General features: G+C 39.7%; 1 protein-coding gene across 1 annotated transcript in view; it reads left to right on the forward strand.

The window, feature by feature from the left end:
* ERP44 (endoplasmic reticulum protein 44) overlaps positions 1-21,971 on the forward strand; it is a 44,627-nt gene that overhangs the window by 18,683 nt on the left and 3,973 nt on the right. Inside the window, exons 3-8 of the mRNA XM_042473592.1 lie at positions 6,710-6,894; positions 8,494-8,609; positions 9,074-9,131; positions 9,795-9,911; positions 17,817-17,928; positions 19,651-19,792. Of these exons, the coding sequence (XP_042329526.1) occupies positions 6,710-6,894; positions 8,494-8,609; positions 9,074-9,131; positions 9,795-9,911; positions 17,817-17,928; positions 19,651-19,792 (730 nt within the window). The remainder of the gene's footprint in view (positions 1-6,709; positions 6,895-8,493; positions 8,610-9,073; positions 9,132-9,794; positions 9,912-17,816; positions 17,929-19,650; positions 19,793-21,971) is intronic.

The following is a 21,971-nucleotide window of genomic DNA, read 5'->3' on the forward strand; positions in this document are numbered from 1 at the left end:
TGCAGAGATTACAAACAGTGAACATTCCAATTTCCATCTGAAATTCTCTGAAGATGCCAGCCACAGATGCTGGCAAAACGTCAGGAATAAACTCTTCTAGAACATGGCCACATAGCCCGAAAAACCCACAAAAATATTATTTTTCATCTTCTGGTTTTTCCCCCTTCTTTTTGGTCTGGTAATGGAGTAGGATTCATTCTGACCTGGGCAGAGTTACACTACCTTTTTAGTGTTGGAGCTGCAGTTTAAGTGAATGCCTAGATTCAACCGTTAATTCTGATACCCAGACAATGACTGTGACCAGAAGTGCATTTCCAAGTATAAGACTGATGTGTCCACATGTAATGGTGACACGTCGCTACCAGTCTGTTTCTAGATATAATTCAAAGAATCGTGACATACAAAGCCCTGTCTGATTTGTGATTAGGCTGTTTGGAAGACTGCATTCTCCCATAGATGTATAGATTTTAGTAGAAGTTTGTATGGATTTTAGTATCTTCAGAAGAGGGTGTTCTTACTCCCCTCAACATTGAGGCACATCTAATGGGACATGAGCAGGTGACAGTTCCTCTCAGTATCTGCAACTTGTTGTACTTTCTGGTGTCTTTCCACTGTCAGGCAAATATATATTTTATTCAGACAGGTAAGCTGACCTGCATCTAAAGAGGATGTAATAGTTGCCTGAAACATAATAACAATATTAAGATTTTATTTTTAGTTTATTTTATTTTTAACTGCTTATTACATCTTCAGTGTACCTGTTTTGTATAAGCTATTTTGTTAAAAATAAAATAAACTAAAAATAAAATCTTAATATTATTATTATGTTTCCAATGTTTAATTTGTTTTATTATTGCTGAATGCCTTGAGAATATCAATGAGGTACAACACTAAATATTAACATTAAAGTAAGCAAAATGCTCTGTGTATATGGAAGCTCATGCACACACATAGAGGGGCTTGCTTTAATGCAGACTGAATGTATAGCTCAAGATTTACCCTTCACCACTGCTCCCTGTTTTTCTTTCTTTCTTTATAAATTCTGTTGTCATTCTTCAGTGTGACAGTTCTACCTGTTTGAACTAGTAGTGATTTGGATGTGAACAGAGAATGTCTAAGAATATTTTAAGCATGCTAAACTATAACACATGTTGATGAATAAAACAGCCATAACTATGTCTTTGTTTGCACTTCTAAATTTTCAATTTTAAAAGTATATTCTAGTAATACTGATTGTGTTGGCTCTAGATGTATCAAGTGTCAGGGTTTAATGAAACTATTTAAAATGTTCTCTATTTGACTTGTGAATGAATTCAAACAGCATTTCATGTCTTTGCATTTTTATATTTTGTGAAAGAGAGTTTCCAAATTCGCACTGTGCCAGTGTATTTCTACTGCATGCTTTATCATGCGAATTGTTGCAACCTATATGTGAAAGAATCTAATCCACATTTCATGTTTGTTTACATGGATGTAATATCAGGAGTTGTGGAACATCGAGCAAAATAGCTTGTGTGGATTTCCTTGACTAAATTTAGATTGGTATGCTTTACCCTCATGTGCCCCAAGTAATCCTATTGGCTGATAGTGCCAGCAGTCAAGACTTATAATAAAACAAAGCCAGGCAATTAATGGCAGATAATGCCATTCAGTGCCACTGCACTGTACTCTAGCACTTCCTTGAGGGATTTTTCTAATCCAGTAAAGTTTTCCATTGTGAATTAAAAGGGAAGTATAACCATTCCAGATTTCAAGAAAGCCGATTTCAGTGAACATAGGGCAACACCAGTGGTGATCCTATGATAAGGAATACTAAAAGAGAAGAGAATTCATGTTTATTAAAAGTGAAATAACAATTCCAACGAGGAGGAAGCATGGTAGGTGTCTAAAGAAGCCGGGGATGGATGTCTAAAGAATTTTCTAAAACTAAGATTTAACAGGGATATGTACAAGAAATGGAGAAGGGGGAAATCACCAAAGAGGAATTCAAACAAATAGCCAGCATGTGAAGGAAGAAAATCAGAAAGGCAAAAGCAAGATAAGTTGATCTCTTGCCATGGATCAGCGATTGATCAGAATGGAGACTGCAGCTGAAAAGTGCATGAACCAAGCTGAGGAGGGCAGCTATGAAATAAATAGACAAGATCCTAAAATACAAAGACATAAAAATGAATACTAAGGTTAGGATTATCCAAGCCATTGTATTCCCCATCACCATGTATTGATGTAAGAGTGTAAGTAAAGTATAAGTAAAGAAACCTGAGAGAAAGAAAATAAATTAATTTGAGATGTGGTGATGATACCGTGAATGTCCAAACAGGCAAAGTGATGGGTCATTGAAAAGATAAAGCCTGAACTCTCACTGGAGGCCAAGGTGTGATACTTGGGTCCTTGGCCCAAAACTAGGACTGGGGAGCACGCAGCAACCGCATGCTCCACAGCCCTAGTTCGTATGGACGGCGCTATTTTGGAAACGTGCTGTCCATACAAAGTGTGGGATGATGGCATCACACACGCGCCGCTTCCACACGGACCAGCGTGTGCGTGACATCACCACGACGCTGCAGGGAGCTTGGGGCACCCTTTCAGCATTTTGGGAAGGGGCTCCGAAACTGAGCTACTTTTGCACGTGTGCATCGCTGGTGTGGCTTGTACATGGTGGCGCCAGCAATGCAAAGGAGAAAGGGGCCAAATGGCCCCTTTCTTCTCTTCGCTGCACTTGTCGGGGTGTCTGGGGGCATGAGGCCCCATGGACACCTCTTTCCAGGCCACGGAGAAGTGGCATTTTGGTTGGGCCCTCTGGGCTGTTGGTGAGTCTGCCCTGCCCCCAACCTGGCGCGGAAAGGGGCGGCTGCGGACCGCCCCTTTTCCGCGTTCTGTACTGGGCCCAAGATGACTAAAATAAGGCTGTCATACTTTGGCCACATCATTTGAAGACAGGACTAACTAGAAAAGACAATAAATAAATACTAGGAAATGTGGAGGGTGCTAGAAAGAGAGGAAAATCATATACTAGATGGATAGATTTAAGCAAGGAAACCATGCCTTTGAGCTTACAGGACTTGTGAAGTGTGCTTCAGGACATGGGGGCTTGGAGATGTCTCATTAATAGGATCACCATGAGTTAGAGCTGACTTTAGGACAGCTAACAAGAAGAAAAAGAAATGAAAAGGGGAATCACCAAAGAGGAATTCAAACAAATAGCATGTGTTAGGAGAAAGTAAGAAAAACTAAATTGTAGAATGAACCCAAGCTTACTAGAGAGGTTGAAAGGAATAAAAGGGTATTTGGTTACATCCATCGTAAAAGAAAGAACAAAGAAATGGTAGGGCCACTGTGTGGAGAAGCTGGCAAAATGCACACAGGGCCCGGAGAAAAGGCAGAACTACTCGACGCCTTCTTTGCCATGGTCTTCTCCCAAAATAAAACGATGCTTAACCTGGGGGAAATGGAGCATGTGGTGCAGTAGGGTAAATGCAGCACAGAATAGGTAAAGAGGTAGTGCAGGAATACCTGGCTCCTTAAAATGAATTCAAGTCTCCAGGGCCAGATGAACTTTATACAAGGATATTAAAAGAATTGGCAGAAGTACCGGTAATCTCAGAACCACTTGCAATAACCTTTGAGAATTCCTGGAAAATAGTAGAGGTCCCAGCAGGTTGACTAGAAGAGAGCAAATGACCCCATGTTTTTGATAATGGAATAGAGGGCTTGCTCATCAAATTTGCAGATGACACTAAATAATGAGGCGAAGCCAGTACCTCCAGGGACAGGATTCAAAATGACTTTAACAGATTAGAGAGCTTGGCCAGAACTGACAAAATGAATTTATAAACAGAAAGAAATGCAAAGTACTACACTTAAGCTGTAAAATTGAAATACAGTCATCCCTCCATATTTGCGGCTTTGATATTTGTGGATTTGACTATTCACAGATTTCATTAATATGTTCTCTCTATGACTGTCTAGGTCCTCCAGTGCAACTTTATGGTCAACTTTAACTAAAAGTTGCACTGAAAGACCATTTGTAGCTACTCCAGTGCCATTCAATGGTCAGTGTATGTTGGACATTGACCACAGAGTTGCACTGGAGGACCTAGAGATTCCTAGAGAGGTGTCCTTCAGGTAAAAACATGGTGTTTTTATTATTTGCGTTTTTTCCATATTCACGGGGGTCTTGTTCCCCTAACCCTAGCGAATATGGAGGGACAACCGTACTGTACATAGATATAGGATGGGGGACACAGGGCTTGACAACAGTACATGCAAAAGGGATTTAGTAAACCCCAAGCTGAACATAAGTCAGCTAAAACAGGCAATGTGATACTAGGCTGCAGTGGAATATGCTGTCTAATATTATTGTGGAGTTTCCTTCTATGGAGGTTTTTAAACAGAGGCTGGATGGCCATTTGTTAGGGGTGTTTTGATTGTGTATTGCTGCATGTCAGGGGTTGGCCTGGATGGACCTTGTGGTCTCTTCCAACTGCATGATTCTGTTATTCTATTCAATTCTTTCATCAAATCATCTCTGATGAGTACTCTTTTTGGAAAGAATAAAAGTTTTTAGATCTTGCTCCCCAAAGACTTTTTTAATGCTTATGGCATATAGTTGAAATACATACACTGATTTTGAACACAATCCGCTAGAAATTTCTCCTGTATAGGTTTAATGAACACAATGCGCAGGAATCTGACTTTTGTTCTAGTGCATATATTCCTTTCATTATCATCATCAGCAACAACATATGTTTATATCATGTCATGAAAGTACATAATACTTCACAGAATAAAACAATAAAAGACAGACAGCCCTATCAAAAATGTACAATCTTATTTAATTTCATTGTGGAGTTGTGTGCATACAATAAACTATCTAGTGGATTAAATATATCTTTTTCTGTTCTTAACGGCAAGCCATTAAGATGAAGTAGGTACATTGCCTTGCATTATGAAAAAGCCAGTGTTCCTATTTAAGTCCATCATAGATAGGTGCCTACTGCATTTCTAAACAGTTCTATAGCAATGTTTTAAAAATCTGTGATAGGCATATAGCTCAGACTAAAAATATTTTTAGGATACTAGTATGATAAGGGCTTGGCAGCTTGACATGGCAGAAGTCATTCACTAGTCAAGTTACACACAAGACAGTATTGTGTAGTGGCTGGAATTGTGGCACTGGTGTTGGTTCAAATTTGCCCTGAGAATCACTTTCTCTCAACCTAACCTGTCTCACATGGGCACAAATCCAAAGATCCAGCTTTATAAGCAAAAGGCTTTTCTGTATATCACCATGACTTGGGAGCTGTAGATCAAAGTCATGGTAATAAAGTTGTAGCTTTGTCTTTTCACCCCTCATATTGTCACATGCTAGCTCCTACATGTAGATTTTTATTTGTGTTAAGCCACAATTTACCCATTACATTCAAACCTGGCTTGTCACCTGACATTAAATCTGAGTTTCCCAGTTTGAAACCAACAAGCTATGCCTTAATACAAGGTAGGATCATCATGATATTGCTTTTGCACAATGAAGTAAGGAACATATAGAATTGTGGGTACAAGGCTGTCATTTTGTAAAACAAGGTTTAATAAAGTAGTAGCTGACCATCCAAATGCATCTGTTCTGCAGCAACTCATATTACCCCAACACCATGGACATATTTTGGGATGAGATTAAGGATCTAGATGGTTGGATGGTTTTCTTGGTATATGTAATGGGACCTTTCAATACAATCTCTGTTGGTTTCTTGTCTTCCTTCTACTATACAAAACAACGTTTTGTAATGATTAATTATGGGGTTGTTTTTGTTGGTTTCTTTCAGATCTCTTTTTTCTAACTTTTCTTTGCTGTAGCTACCTCTTGTTGGTTTTAGTCATATGCCTAGCACAAAAAGATGATTTAAGATGTTCTTAAATAATTGTATTGTTTACACTAAGTTTAATTTAACCTGTTTGAATAATTTCTTGAAAGATGATTACTGGCTTGAACGACTTTAAAACAGTCATTATTGCCTAAGAGAAGTTTTAAAGAAAGTTTGAGATAGCTAAAATTAGGAATGTCAGCAATTTAAAAACGTTGATGATTACCAGCTAATAAAGTTAATTTTTCCAATAAACTGAAGTGGTAAATTACTCCCGTCAAAAACCAATTAGTAGCTTGAGATTCTTGAAGTGAAAACAAGGACGTCATTTAAAGTGTTAGTATTTAGAATGTTCTCATTTGTAAAATAGCCAGAAGCAGTGAGATTCTCTGCTGCATTTACTTCTGATCTGAATGTAGGCATCTAACTGGACCTTTTGAAGCACATGTTGCTGTACTTGGTTAAACTTAATTTTGGCACACTTGGAAAAAGCATGTTACTAATCTTACATTGTGGCCAGACCCTAAATATGTATTTGGTAATTGCTACATGTAAAAAAAATATAATATTTTAAGTTCTGTTTATAATATAACAGTATAGTTATGCAAAATGATATCTGGAGGTTTAAAATGAATAGAAAAGCATAGAAAAAGTAATTAGGAGTCTAATGGAATCTAACGGAATGGAATTCTGGACATCCATGGTATCAACTTCCATTGAGATCTCACTTAAAATATGGAGAAAGTAGAGTGAATGGTTTGATACCAAACCTATGTTTTTATAAAAGGCTTGCTAACTATAGACACTTCTGTTTGCCTATCTTTCAAATACTTCTAATTGCTTTTCAGCTGATATCGCTCAAAGATACAGGATAAGCAAATATCCAACCCTAAAATTGTTCCGAAATGGAATGATGATGAAGAGAGAATATCGGGGTCAGAGATCAGTGACAGCAATAGCAGATTACATCCGACAACAGAAAAGTAATCCTGTTCAAGAATTGCTAAGCTTGGAAGAAATTATCTCTCTTGATGTGAGTCTTGCTCTGTATGTGTGTATCTGTGGTGTATTGGTGGACTATGTATAACCCTGAAATGCATATATTCCACTTAAGACATGCTGTCCTTTTTCTTATTAGTGTAAACATTGCAATAATTGTTTATATTTATAAAATTATTTTCTTGATAATGTTATCAGGTATTGAAAGAGAATTAGATATCTAGCACATATGAAATAGACAGAAAATATTCACTGAAATTGTAGTTCTATAAAACTGAGTATATAATAATAACATTGACTTCTTTGTATCTTCAGTACTTGTTTCATTTGAACATACACATATACCTCAGTTAATAAAGCAGATGTATTTTGGAGTATTATTATTTTAACAAGAAATTTGATACCCGATGTTTGAGTTATATGGAAAGAATAGGGCCGGTTTCCTACTTCACAAAAAACAAGAGCTGTTATGTGTTTTAGCAAATATTTTATTCAAAGCTAACAATATACATGTGTGAAATGGATAAGTAAGCCTTGGAAAATATTTTGAATCTTTTTAGAAACCACTAGAAGGCTTTGCCCAAAATCCGTCCAGGGATGATTTTGTATTCTTTCACCAGCTGCCATTTTTCTTGTGATTTCCATTTTGGTAACCATATTTATAGATATGTGTTGTTGTTTTTTAACATGCAGGGGGGAAATGGATGATGCAGACTAATCTGCTTTTCTCTTTTCTCACTGTTTTGCAGTTGATGTGGAATTCTGGAGGCATACATACATAGCTGCAGTAGGATCACCTGAAGCAGAATCTCATTGTTTTTCACTCAAGCTTTATTGCTTTGTTTAACACTCCTACAACCTGACATTAGATATCTGTGTTTCTGCAGCTGTCCTTCACCATCTTCCCAGTGGCAGTGCTGCTAAAAATGTCCAGTTTAGCAGGAGGAGGAAATTAAAGACTCTGAGCCCATACAGACAGACCAAAATAAAGCTGCTTCGGGTCACTTTGGAGGTATGCTGTTTACATGATGCATGTGTCCTAAGAGGCCAGAAGCCACGCCAAAGCCACACCTAAATCCTAAGGACTGGAGCACAGCTTTGGTGCAGCTTCTGGCCTCTCAAGATGCATGTGTCATTTAAACAGCATACATTTAAAGTGCCCCAAAGCAGCTTTATTTTGGCCTGTCTGTACAGGCCCTTAGTAAAATGGATGAGGCAACATAAAAAGACTTTGTAAAAAAGAGCTTCAGTGTCAGAGATTGTTAACTGAGTATGTGGAGAGATCTTGTAGCACCTTTGATACTAATTGAAAGAAAGAAATTGGCAGCATGAGCTTTCATAGACTTCAGTCTACTTCCTCAGATGTGTTTGGAAGTAGATGTATGAGGAAGTAGATTGAAATCTACAAAAGCTCATGCTGCCAATTTCTTTCTTTCATTTAGTCTCAAAGGTACTACAAGATCTCTCCACTTACTGATTCTACAGACTAACATGGTTATATCTTTGAATTCTATTAACTGAGGTGTGACTGTAATTTGTCTCTTTCACTATCTCAAGTACAGTAGGATAAATAAAAATGTCTTGTTGTTTCTTTTGATTGCTTAGACTGGCTTACATTTGTTTTGTGTTACAGCGCAGCAAAAGAAACATTATTGGATATTTTGAACAAAAAGACTCTGATAATTACAGGATATTTGAAAGAGTAGCAAATATTTTGCATGATGACTGTGTCTTCCTTGCTGCCTTTGGGTAAGATTCTCCCCTCCCCCCCTCCCCCCATACAAGTATCTAGTTGGGTAGGTCAGAAACTGTTGTATTAACTACAAAAGATCAGCTTTTGGTCCATAGAGTTTACATTTATGAACAAATGATTTACAGAATGTATTTTTTTTTCCTGGAATTCTTTCCTCAGAAATCTTATTATCAGGGCTATAAAATATATGGCTGAAACATTTGCCTCCAAAACAATGGGCCTAAAAAGGCACCTTCTTTGAATGAGTTTCCCAGTGTTCTTTAGTTATATTATCACCACACTCACTCATTTAGCAATGGGAAAATAACATAGTATGGCTTACAGTGGAGGCTTGGAGTGACTGAGACATTGCCTTTAATAGTCTGCTGCCAATTCCAGGTTGGACCCCCCCCCCCCCCGGTTTTACCATTAATTTAAAAAGTGAACTACATAACCTTAAATTGGCCCTGTCTTTTCTTAGGTCTGTTTCTAAACCAGAACGATTCAGTGGAGACAACATAATCTATAAGCCACCTGGGGTAAGTTTAAATACAATTTTTCCTTATTTGTCATAGCCATTAACAGTAGATTTATTTAATTTAGACCCTCTTGACTTTTTCTTTTATGTAACCATTATAAAAACGTTCCAAATAGTGTGTCTTGCAGAAATGATAATTTAATTCTGATACCTTGATATTTACTTTAATGTTTGCCGAGACTTGAAACATTTTGGACTTAACACTTTGGTACTGTAGTTGGAACAGCTGCATTGGGGTTCCTTTCAACTAAAACGGTGGGAACATCAAATGTCATTATAGAATATATAGATATAGATATATCCAAACATGTAACACATGTGTGGAACACATACATTTAAGAAGACCTTTAAAGAACCAGGCTCTGAATTGTGTCTGGTTCAAAGTTAGGTCTGGAAGATAAAACCATGGTGAGCTCTATCATCTCCCAGTTATCATATCTAAGCTTTGTCTTCATATGATGTCATGAGTTTTCATGCTCCTTCTAAGTGCAATTGGCAGCTGAAGCAAAGTAGAGGAGTCCTTGCAACCTGCTCTACTAGACATAGGGTTCTATGGGATTCTGTTACAGGATTAACATGTAACCTGGCTCTTTGTTGTTCTTAATGAATTAAAAGCTTCCTTTGGTATACACTTATGGATAATTTGAAAATTTCATTTGAACAGGAAAATGCTCCAGATATGGTTTACTTGGGTTCAATGACGAATTTTGACTTGGCTTATGCATGGACTCAAGATAAATGTGTTCCCCTTGTTCGTGAAATTACATTTGAGAACGGAGAGGTAGGTGCCTGATTCTTCAGTCTTTCTACATGTTTATGTTTAAATGTTAAATTCTTATAAAGTCATATGTACATGGATGACTCAAAACTAGTTGTTATATACTTAGTCATTTTCTTAAATAAGAGCAGGGGAAAGCAACTTCACCAGGTGTGTGGACAAATGTCTGCCTCTCCCAAAGTGAAGTGGATCACACTACTGTATTTTCTGGTGTATAGGACTACTTTTTAACCCAGGAAAATCTTCTCAAAAGTCGGGGGTCATCTTATACGCCAGGGGTCGTCTTATAGGGCAGGTGCTGAAACCTCCGAGCCGGACTGGAGAATCTGCAGTCGCTGCATATGTAACTGAAGGGCAGAGCAGTCTGCAAGCGTCCGGCACGCCTGGGGTATGGAAAAAGAGCCGTGTTTGCAATACTGCTCTGATAGTCTTGGAGACTGGGCAGGCAGGGAGAGCTGACCAATCCAAGCAGGCTTTGTATATAATAAGTTTTCCTGCTAAGTATCTGCATGTCATAAACATTTGAATTAAAATTACCATATTGAAATCAAATCTGATGTTTTTTTAATTTTTATTTGGTGTGCATTGGAAGAGGGGTAGTCTTATACGGCAAGTATATCCCAAACTCTATATTTTAACTGGAAAAGTTGGGGGTCGTCTTATACGCCGGAAAATACGGTACTTTATTTTCCGTACAAAATCACACATAGAAGTGACCAGAAATTTACTCCCTTTCAGGACTGCCAGGTATGGCCTGGAATTATAGAACCATAGAGTTGGAAGAGACCACAAAGGCCATCCAGTCTAATCCCCTGCCATGCAGGAATACACAATCAAAGCACTCTCTTGAAATGGCCACCCAACCTCTGTTTAGAAACCCTCAAGGAAAGAGATTCTACCACACTCAGAAGGAGAGTGCTAGATCTATGGAACAGCTTTCACTTTCAAGGCATTCTTCCTAATTATTAGGTGGAATCTCTTTTCCTGTAGTTTGCATCCATTGCTCCGGGTCCTATTCGTGGAAGCTGCAGAGAACAAGCTTGCTCCTAGAGGGCATGCTTATCAAATTTACAGATGACACAAAATTAGGAGGAGTAGCTAATACTCCAGAGGTCAGGATCAAAATTCAAAACGACCTTAATAGATTAGCAATCTGGGCCCAAACTAACAAAATGAATTTCAATATGGAGAAATATAAGATACTGCACTTAGGGCAAAAAATGAAATGTATAGATATAGGATGGGGGACACCTGGCTTAATGAGACTATGTGTGAAAGGGATCTAGGAATCCTAGTAGACCACAAGTTGAACATGAGTCAACAGTGTGATACGGCTGCCAAAAAGGCCAATGTGATTTTAGGCTGCATCAATAGAAGTATAGTGTTTTGATCAAGCGAAGTAATAGTGCCACTCTAATCTGCTTTGGTCAGGCCTCACCTGGAATACTGTGTCCAGTTCTTGGCACCACAATTCAAAAAGGATGTTGACAAGTTGAAGCGTGTCCAAAGGAGGACCACCAAAAAGGTGCAGGGTCTGGATACCATGTTTTATGAGGAAAGACTTAGGGAGCTGGGTGTTTAACCTGGAGGGGTGATATGCTAGCCCTGTTTAAGTATTTGAAGTGATATCACATTGAGTATAGAGCAAGCTTGTTTCCTGCTGCTCCAGAGATTAGAACATGGAACAGTGGATGCAGGAAAAGAGATTCCATCTCAACATTAGGAGGAACTTCCTAACAGTAAGGGCTGTTTGACACTGGAACACACTCCCTCAGAGTGTGGTGGAATCTCCTTCTTTGGAAGTCTTTAAGCAAAGTCTGAATGGCCATCTGTCGGGGGGTTTTTGATGGTGAGTTCCTGCATGGCAGGGAGTTGGTCTGAACGCTTTCAACTCTATGAGTCTATCATTCTATGATTCCATCCTCAATCCTTTCAAATATTTAAACAGGGCTATCATATCACCTCTTAACCTTCTCTTCGCCAGGCTAAACATACCCTGCTCCCTTAGTGTGTCGGTGGCAACGTTGCACTGCCAAAATTTCTCAAAATCTTTGACTCCTTTGTACTGTGTGCCACCCCTGCCACCACTTGTGTGAAGGTGAGACTCACTCACCTAACTATTTTTATCAGATGACAGCACAATGGCTATTTTTATCCCACTGCTGCCACAAATATGTGACATTTACCTCCCTAGCTGCCACCAAATTGCACAACAAGACCCTTGAACGTGGATCCCTCACTTGAATGACTCCCACATTTTTCCTTTACCTCTATAGGATGACAGGACACTCACTATTTTGAATTTTCTGAGCAATAAAATATTATTAACCCCTGGTAGCATTTGCCTTATAGTTTCTTAAAATACCTCAAGCGACCACACATTGAACCAAAACAGAAGAAAAATTTTACGAGATAGTTGGTTACAATATCTCTCTTCTGGTGGATTCAGAGTTGATACTATGTTTATGCATATGTTCTTAAACAGTTACAGCTTCACATACTGTATGACTTTTGACCAGACTCTGAGCTTTAAAACTTTGTTTGCTACTTTATGTCTGTTCCAGCCACACCAGTTCACTTTCCACACTCGACCTCTTTGTAGGGCAACCTGGGTATTCAAACCCCTTCCCACTGCCCCTTTTCAGCAGTATATCTCAGCCACCTTGGCTGTTAAAGCCCCCCAGGGTCTAATAAGCCTCCCACTAACTCAGTTCCGTCCCTCTCTGGCTCCTGTCTAATTCCCTATCTCCTCATAAACACTCCTCTCTTCCTATTTATACTTGCTCCTGGGAGTAGCTCCCAGCTTTTTATGGCTAAGCTCCCATTGGCTTTTACCAGGCTCACTCTTGATTGGATGTTGCCAATCTGTCTTTTTTCCACACTAAGTCTCTCACGGGGCATGGTTTCCAGACCTTTCACCATTTTGGTCACCATCCTTTGGACACATTCCAGCTTGTCAACATCCTTTTTTGAATTGTGGTACTCAGAACTGGACACAGCATTCTAGGCGAGGCCTGGTGAAAGCAGAATAGAGGAATACTATTACTTTCCTTGATCTAGACCAGTGGTCCCCAAACTTTTTTGAGCTACTGCCCCCTTTCTTCTTGAATGACAACCCTAATCCCCCTCCCCCAAAAATGTATTTCTTGATATTAGGTCTACTGTTCTATTGCACATTCAAAATAACCAATCTCAGTCACTACACCCTTTGCCATCTGGTCATGTTGGGAGCAGCACTAGGGGGCATGGAGGTATGTTGGCCACACTGGGTGACACCATAAGTGAGGTGACACCACGTCCACCACCCTTGCAATGACACTGTTGTTCCCTAAACATCTGTTTTTGCAAAGAAACAGGGCATGGCATTAATGTACCTTCTAAGACGAGGAGCTCAATGGAAGAGAAGGTGTGGCCAGAAAGCAGGGTAAATGGAGTTTCTCCTTTCTTCACCTGCTGAGCTTCAAATACCCTCTGGAAGAAGAGGAGGAGTCAGGGCAGGACTTTCTAGGTTCCTTCATCATGGTATGGCCTGGCCCTATCCGTGAGGGAGAGGGAAGCAGGCAGGAAAATCAGGGAATGAGTGAGTTAAGAGGAGGAAGGCTGCTATCTGCCACTAGCACAAGAGCCTCCAGCTTCAGGAGTAGAGTGCAGGAGGAATCCAGGGATTCTTCATCCTCATAACTCTGAAAACATAGGATTGTTGTTAGAATGGGAGGCAGCAGTCTCCAGCTTTGGGAGTGGGATGCAGGAGGAATCCAGGGTTTCTTTCTCCTCTTTACTTCTGAAGCAGAAGACTGTTGTTAGGTTGAGAGAAAACAGCCGCCAGTTTTGGGAGTGGGGTGCAGGAAGAATCCAGGGTTTCTTTCTCCTCTTAAATCCCAGAGCAGAAAGCTGTTGTGTCAGTGGGAGACAACAGTATCCATCTTCAGGAGTGGGGTGCAGGAGGAATCCAGGGATTCTTCCTCCTCTTTACTCCTGAAGCAGAAGACTGTTGTGTCAGTGGGAGACAGTAGCCTCCAGCTACATGAGTGTAGTGCAGGAGGAATTCAGGAATTCTGCTTTGGGAGTTAGGAGGACAAAGAAGGCCTGGATTTCTCCTGCATCCCACTCTGAAAGCTGGAGGCAGCTCTCTCACATTCACAATAGCATTTTGCTTCAAGAGTTAACAGGAGGAATAATCCTTGGATTCCTCCTGCACCCCATTCAGGAGGCTGTGAAGTCTCTTGTGTGAATGGGAGTTAGGAGAATGAAGACGTCTTTTGGGAGTTGTTTATGTGACAGCTATCACCATTACATTTAGTGACATATGGAATTATTAAGATGTAACATTAGTACAAAAAACATTATTCTGTATGGTCTGGTAGGGGAGGAGATTAATGGGGGTATTTGAGAGAGTGTTATATTGAGGATGGAGCAAGTTTGTTTTCTGCTGCTCCAGAGAAAAGGACCCAGAACAATGGATGCAAGCTATAGAGAAAGAGATTCCACCTCAACATTAGGAGGAACTTCCTGACAGTAAGAGCTGCTCAACAGTGGAATGCACTCCCTTGGAGTATGGTGGAGTCCATGATTTTTTGATTCTGTGAACCACCATGCCTGAAAAAACCCTATGAAATTCATGATGTTGCCATAAGTCCACAGGTGACTTGAGGGAACGTGCGTGTGTGCGCGCACGCACACACACACATACAATTTCTGGCTGTTTGGAGGAGTTTCAAAAAAAGCCATCATTCTTGGAGGCCTCTAGGACTGGTGACTGGCTACTTTAGAGGTATTTTTGCCCCACAAAATTGGGGAGGGGGGCAGGAAAAAAGGGTTGAGGATCATGCACATGATAGCTATAACTAAGATTGGATTGCAACATAGAAATGGTAGGAATCATTTCAGCTAGATTTTTCCATCTCTAAATTTGAGGAAAGATTGTTCTGTCGTATAGTGGCTTATATGTGAGTACCGTATATACTCAACATGCACATGATAGCTATAACTATGATTGTATTGCAACATAAAAATGGTAGAAATCCTTTGATTTCTTTTGAAAATATTGTCATGGCACAACCGTGGCAATCTGAGCACACATTTGTCTAACAAGAAAATTTAAAGTGTATATTTTCTACAACAGTGTTAAACTATGTATTCATTGCAGCATTTGTTTACAGTGTTAAATTTGCATTTTGCTATGTGAAAGATGCCAGATATTTAGCCTTTTTAGAACTTTGTGATTGATTTTCAGTGTACTTTTCCCACGGTACAGTCAGACTCTGAGCCTTAGAAACCACCATTTATCATTATAAGTGTGTGTAAAGTGCTGTTACTGGTCTTACTACCCTGTGCTCCTGTTTATGTAACCAAATGCTTTCAATTTCACATCATTCCAAGAAGGCATTTTTCTTAGCAACATTTTTTTCAGACTATCTTCCTGTATCCATACAACTCTAAAGCTAAGAAAGTCCAATATGTCTGCCTGCTTGAAAGCTTTACATTTTTCTTCAGTTCATACAGTAATTTACAAGTGATTTCAAAAAAATTGTGATATTTTTCAACTGGTAGGAAGAGATTTTCAGTTATAAAGATATATTTCACCCCTTGGTTTCAATTCACTCTGGAAATTGAAAATTTAGTGTTACTTCATATGAACCATTCTTACTCTGAGTCAGGCCATCAGTAAGCACAATTGAATTCAAGCCTTGGTGCTTTCTCATTTGTGGTGACTGAGAACTTTTCACCTGGAAATTCCAAGGAAAGACTCTGAAATTTTCATTGTGGAAAGCATTTTCGTGACCACCGAAAAGCAGCTTAACTCCAGAAGCTGTTTTTTTTTAAAAAAAAAAAAAATCTGCCTATTTCTCTTAATAAAATACTCAAATGGAGTATGCTGGGGGAGAATGGTTGTGGCAGGATGGAAGGAGAGGGGGGATCCTTCCTCTTACAACATTATATCCACCACTTTATGTAGCTACCTGAAATAATGATTTCTGGTGGGCAGAGAAGGATAGGTACTCCCCTCCCCTTTTTTTTAAAGAGTTTTTTGTCCTCTGTGGAATGTGGCAGCTTTCTGACCATGTGTTTGTCCCTTCCAGGCCATTTCAAATTGACCCCAAAAACCCAGGCTGACGTATTTATGGATCACTATGGAAACGTGATACCAATTGTTTCAGATTTCCCCATGCAGTGCAGAGAGGAGTTTAGCAAGAAAGAGCCAAGCAGAAAGAGTCTTGTGATTGATTGATATTGTTGTTTGTTTAAGAGTCCCCCTCCTGCCTGCACGTCTGGCTGAAATGAAGGCTGAAATGATGAAGAAAAGGCTCAGTGAGAGTCTCTCTTGCCATACGCACACATATACACACTGAAGGAGCCTCCAAGTTTTACCCTTGACCTATCTATCCATAAGTCATGGCAAAATCCATAATTTTGGCCCTCAAACCTGACCTCCACATATACATGAGTTCGACTTCATTAAACAGAGAGTCTGTGAACATCTAGAAGGCAATGCCATAATCACAAAAAGTCAACATGGGTTTCAGAGAAACAAGTCATGCCAGACAAACCTAATCTCTTTCTTTGATAAAATTACCAGCTTGGTAGATGAAGGGAATGCTGTGGATATAGTATATCTTGATTTCAGTAAGACCTTTGACAAAGTTCCCCATGACATTCTTGCAAACAAGCTTGTAAAATGTGGGCTAGACAAAGGAACTGTTAAATGGATCTGTAATTGGTTGACCGGCCGAACCCAAAGGGTGCTCAACAATGGCTCCTTTTCATCCTGGAGAGAAGTGACCAGTGGGGTCCCACAGGGCTCTGTCCTGGGCCCAGTGCTATTCAACATCTTTATCAATGACCTGGATGACAGAATTGGGAGCATACTTATCAAATTTGCAGATGATACCAAATTAGGGGGAATAGCTAATACCCCAGAGGACAGGATCAAGATTCAAAATGACCTGAATAGACTAGAAAGCTGGGCCAAAGCTAACAAAATGAAATTCAACACGGAGAAATGTAAGGTATTGCACTTAGGGCGGAAAAATAAAATGCACAGATATAGGATGGGTGACACCTGGCTGAATGAAACTACGTGTGAAAGGGATGTAGGAGTCCAAGTAGACCACAAGTTGAACATGAGTGAACAGTGTGATGCGGCAGCTAAAAAGGCCAATGCTATTTTAGGCTGCATCAATAGAAGTATAGTGTCTAGATCAAGAGAAGTAATAGTGCCACTGTATTCTGCTTTGGTCAGGCCCCACCTAGAATATTGTGTCCAGTTCTGGGCGCCACAATTCAGAAAGGACATTGAGAAACTGGAGCGTGTCCAAAGGAGGGCGACAAAAATGGTGAAAGGTCTGGAAACCATGCCCTATGAGGAACGACTTAGGGAGCTGAGGATGTTTAGCCTGGAGAAAAGAAGGTTGAGAGGTGATATGATCGCCCTGTTTAAATATTTGAAGGGATGTCATATTGAAGAGGGAGCAAGCTTGTTTTCTGCTGCTCCAGAGAACAGGACCCGGAACAATGGATGCAAGCTGCAGGAAAAGAGATTCCACCTGAACATTAGGAGGAACTTCCTGACAGTAAGGGCTGTTCGACAATGGAATGCACTCCCTCGGAGGGTGATAGAGTCTCCTTCCTTGGAGGTCTTTAAACAGAGGCTGGATGGCCATCTGTCAGGGATGCTTTGATTTGGATTTCCTGCACGGCAGGGGGTTGGACTGGATGGCCCTAGTGGTCTCTTCCAACTCTCTGATTCTATGATTCTATGATTCTATGACTTATAGTTGAGTATATACGGTAATCAGGAAAATATTCCTGAAAACCATAGGGACAGGTAAAATTTTAGTTTTTATTCCTGACAGGTGGTTGCTCAGTGATGATAAGTTGTGCTATAATAATGTTTTTTTCTCTACGTAGGAATTGACAGAAGAAGGCCTTCCTTTTCTTATACTATTTCATATGAAAGATGATACAGAGAGTTTAGAAAAGTTCCAGCAGGAGGTTGCACGCCAGTTAATAAGTGAAAAGGGTAGGTGTGTTGCTTTCCTTTTTGTATTCACTTGACTGTGTGTATGTTAGTATCATCAGAAACAAAGAACAAATAGCCAAAAGGCTATCAGAGTGGCTTACATTGTTTAAAAAAATTAGACAGTTCCCTGCCCTCAGGCTTACAATCTAAAAAGACAAGACTCAAAAGGAGAAGGGAATAGCAGTGGGGAAGGGGGAAAATCCAGCAGATCTTCTCTTCCTTTGATGCCTGGACCACGGCAGATGGACTGGAGGGAGGGCCCTTCTTCTAACTGATTAAGCCTGATGGTGTTGGTCTGCCCATCTCTCCCTCTGGATGATGGTGGATAGAGAGGGAGGGCCGCCTTCTTTTCAGACAAGACCTGGAGTTGGCCTGCCCATCTCTCCCTCTGGATGATGGTGGATAGAGGGAGGGCCTTCTTCTTTCAAATTTTGTTTTTGTTGTTAACTTCGATCAAATTAACTTCAACTTATAACGACCCAGTGGATGAAAGACTTCCAAGTCCCCCAATCATCTACCAACTTGCCCAGGTCTTGTGGACTCAGAGCAATGGCTTCTTTGATTGAGTCTATTCTCATGATATGACCAAAGTACAACAACCTCATTTTAGTCATCTAGGCTTCTATGAAGAATTCAGGCTTGATTTTCTCTAGGACCCATTCATTTGTCTTTTTAGCAGTCCATGGTATCTATAGAACGCTTCTTTAGCACTGCTAAAGGGATGCTCTAGCTGTGGCTGGATTTAATAGTCAATGGGGCCACTTCCAACTCTATGATTCTGTGATCTTCTGGCTAAAGCATTAACATCCTTCTAAGAAAACCCAAACCTAACGTTGAGAAACTAATAGGGCAGTGGTTGTGAGGATAATATATGCCTATTCCTATTTGAACAGGCTTACCCCTGACTCTCTGACCCCTGAAGTATTCTCTCCTCGCCCCCTTCGTCAGCATGTCAGCTGGCATGAGTGGCGGTTTTTATTGTTTTTATTGTATAAGGTTTTTAATGTTATGCTTCTGTGATTTTATACTGTTTATATTGACATATTGTTATATTGTTATTGTTATGTGGAATGTTGGAAACCGCCTTGGTCTTAGAAAGGCGGTATACAAATAAAATATTACTTACTTATTACTTAAATAGCTGTTGCTAACAGAATGAAAGATTACAACAAAGTTAGTGAGGAAGCATATTTTTAACACACACCACACTCAAATGGAGAATTGATTTTCTATGTGGACCCATTTATTATATGGCAAATTTTTCTAGAGCCCATGGCTGGGGAAAAAAGTGTACTGAAAACATGTCTTGTAGGCAGGCTATTCTAAGCTATTTTCCAAGCTTGCCATCATAATTGAACCGTGTATGGAAATTTTAGGCAGATTCCTTGCATTGTAAAAATTATTTCCGATATGCTGAATTTTTGCTTGTGTAGAAAATTGATTATATTTCAAGCGGCATTATGTTAATTAAGAAAGTAGTCTTATAAAAATCATTTTTGAACTTGGAAACCGCTTTGATCTCCCAGGAAAAGTGGTATAGAAATAAATATTTTATTATTTATTTATTTTGTTTTGGCATATGCTATTATGCAGAAATATTTTTATGTGTTTATAGACATGGTGTTTCATTCAAAGACAGTATGGTTTTGTAGTTTTGTAACTTGTGTGTTCATATTTTGCATTTTGGGGGGAAAAACCTTAAATATTCTTCTGAATTTCAAGGTACTATCAACTTTTTACATGCTGATTGTGAGAAGTTTAGACATCCACTCCTCCACATTCAAAAGACTCCAGCAGATTGTCCTGTTATTGCTATTGACAGTTTTAAACACATGTATGTCTTCTCAGACTTCAGTGACTTGGCGTGAGTACACAGTTCCTTTCATCTTTGTTACCTAGCTTTTAATAATAGGGGAAAGGACAGGTGTATGTGGGGAGGGAATGAACTAAATCTTTCTTCATGTATGTCAGTGGTTCCCAACCTGTGGGTCGGGACCCCTTTGGGGGTCGAATGACCCTTTCATGAGGGTCGCCTAAGACCATTGGAAAACACCTATTTAATTACAGTTATGAAGTAGCAACGAAAATAATTTCATGGGTTTGGGTCACCACAACATGAGGAACTATATTAAGGGGTCACGGCATTAGGAAGGTTGGGAACCACTGATGTATGTAGTAGAATGTCAATAAGGTGTCAGACATTATTTCAATTAAAGCTTCATTTTGTTTGGGAACTACTGTTGGCCCTTGGAGAGATAAGTGATAATGATGGAGCTAAAGCAGGCATGGGGCCCTCCAGGTTCTGATGAACTACCATTCTCATCATGCCTCACCACCAGCCAAGCTGAAGGAAGTTTAGGTCAGGCTCATGAGGGCTTGGTTGTAGCTCCTCCTCTTATTGTGATGCTACATGTAGAAATAAAATAAAACAACACAACACATTTGACTGGGATTCAGGGCCTTATGTGTGATTGCTCTTTTCTGTGCACATGCAAGAATAATGATAATGTGTCCTGGTTTAGTCCTGTTGTGCAATGTTGGATCCTGTTCCACATATCCTCCAGACTGTTGTTTCCTGAACACAAGTGGCTACCCCATATTCCTGAAAAGCATGATTCTAAAATGTTGGGGTTTTTAAAAGGTAAAAGTAGAAAGCTGCACTCAAGAGGCCAAATTTTAAACCCTTACACCTCAGTTTTAGAATTATATTTTTCAGAAACACAATTAACTCACTCCAGTATACATACAGTAAGAAGCATAAAAGGATCAAAAGCATAAACGTGGTGTAACAAGAGGTTATGTCAGCTTATGTCAGCAACAGGATTCTAGACAAGAATGAAATCTTCAGGGTTAATTTCCATTACCCAACCTCTATAATATCCACAGAATTAAAAGTTTAAAAAAAACAGGGGCATGATCATGGTTCCCTGGCTACACTTATATTGTGTTGGTGGGTTTTCTCTTTATTTTGAGCATGCACTATAGCCACACAAATCCTTTTTACAGTTACTAAATTACAGTAACAGAATTGTAAAATTGAATTGAAAATAGAGCAAAGCAGGTGCGTGAGAGTCAGTCTAGTCCGTAGCTTGTGTAGATCATTCAATAGAAACTAGAGCCTGAAACACACAGGCTAAATGAAGGAGCTTCTGGTCGCTTTAGGAGTGTGGTGTTTACATGATGCACGCCCCCAAAGGAGCTGGAAGGTGCTCTGAGACCGCTTAAGGGAGCCCGTCGCAAAAAGGAATTGTTTTAACCCAGCTCCTGGGCAGTGTGGCTTGGGACCACAGTTGGCAGCCTACTTTGAGAGCGGACCTTGTGGTCGTCACAGTTTAGGCCCAGTCACACTTTGCCCTAAGTGATTAGTTGCAGTATAATATTAACAATTCATCATACATCTAATAAATGTGCTAAATGTCTGAAAATACAAAAGATTGTTGACTTGTGGATAGCTGACCAGGAAATGGTCTGAAACTGCACCATATGTTTCTAAATTGAAAATAGATCTAGTAAACCTACTTACACGGAAATCTTTATGTAAGGTATTAAACCTTATGCCCTTAGAAGAAATGCAAGGTAAGTACAATAAGTAATAAATATTCAGCATGATAACCAACTAGCAGTGCAGTTTCAGAGTTCACTGTGACATATATGACAGCACAAACATGTTATGTGCCAGTAATACTTGTTTGTGTGTTAGCTTGGCCTCAGCCTTTATTTTGCTCATTGTGCATTTGTTAGAATAGAGACTGAACACGTGGAGGATGCATCTTTTTGGAGGGGTGTGTGTTCATTTATTACCACACTATTGTCGTAACACTGCACTAATATTCATAGTAGATTGATTTAGATACTTTCTGTATTAATTAAACATTCAGTACTAGTTGAGCCACTTCTTGAGATTTCTGACAGTTCTAAGACACAGAACACTATCTGCTGTACTCCAGCAGTCTTTGGTGTGGGGCAACAGTAGATTACCTCAGAAGAAATTTAAATTGATATCCCTTTGGTGTTCATCTCTGGTGTTTGTGCAATTACTCAAG

Source organism: Sceloporus undulatus, chromosome 6, assembly GCF_019175285.1.
Source record: "Sceloporus undulatus isolate JIND9_A2432 ecotype Alabama chromosome 6, SceUnd_v1.1, whole genome shotgun sequence".
Lineage (NCBI taxonomy): Eukaryota > Metazoa > Chordata > Lepidosauria > Squamata > Phrynosomatidae > Sceloporus > Sceloporus undulatus.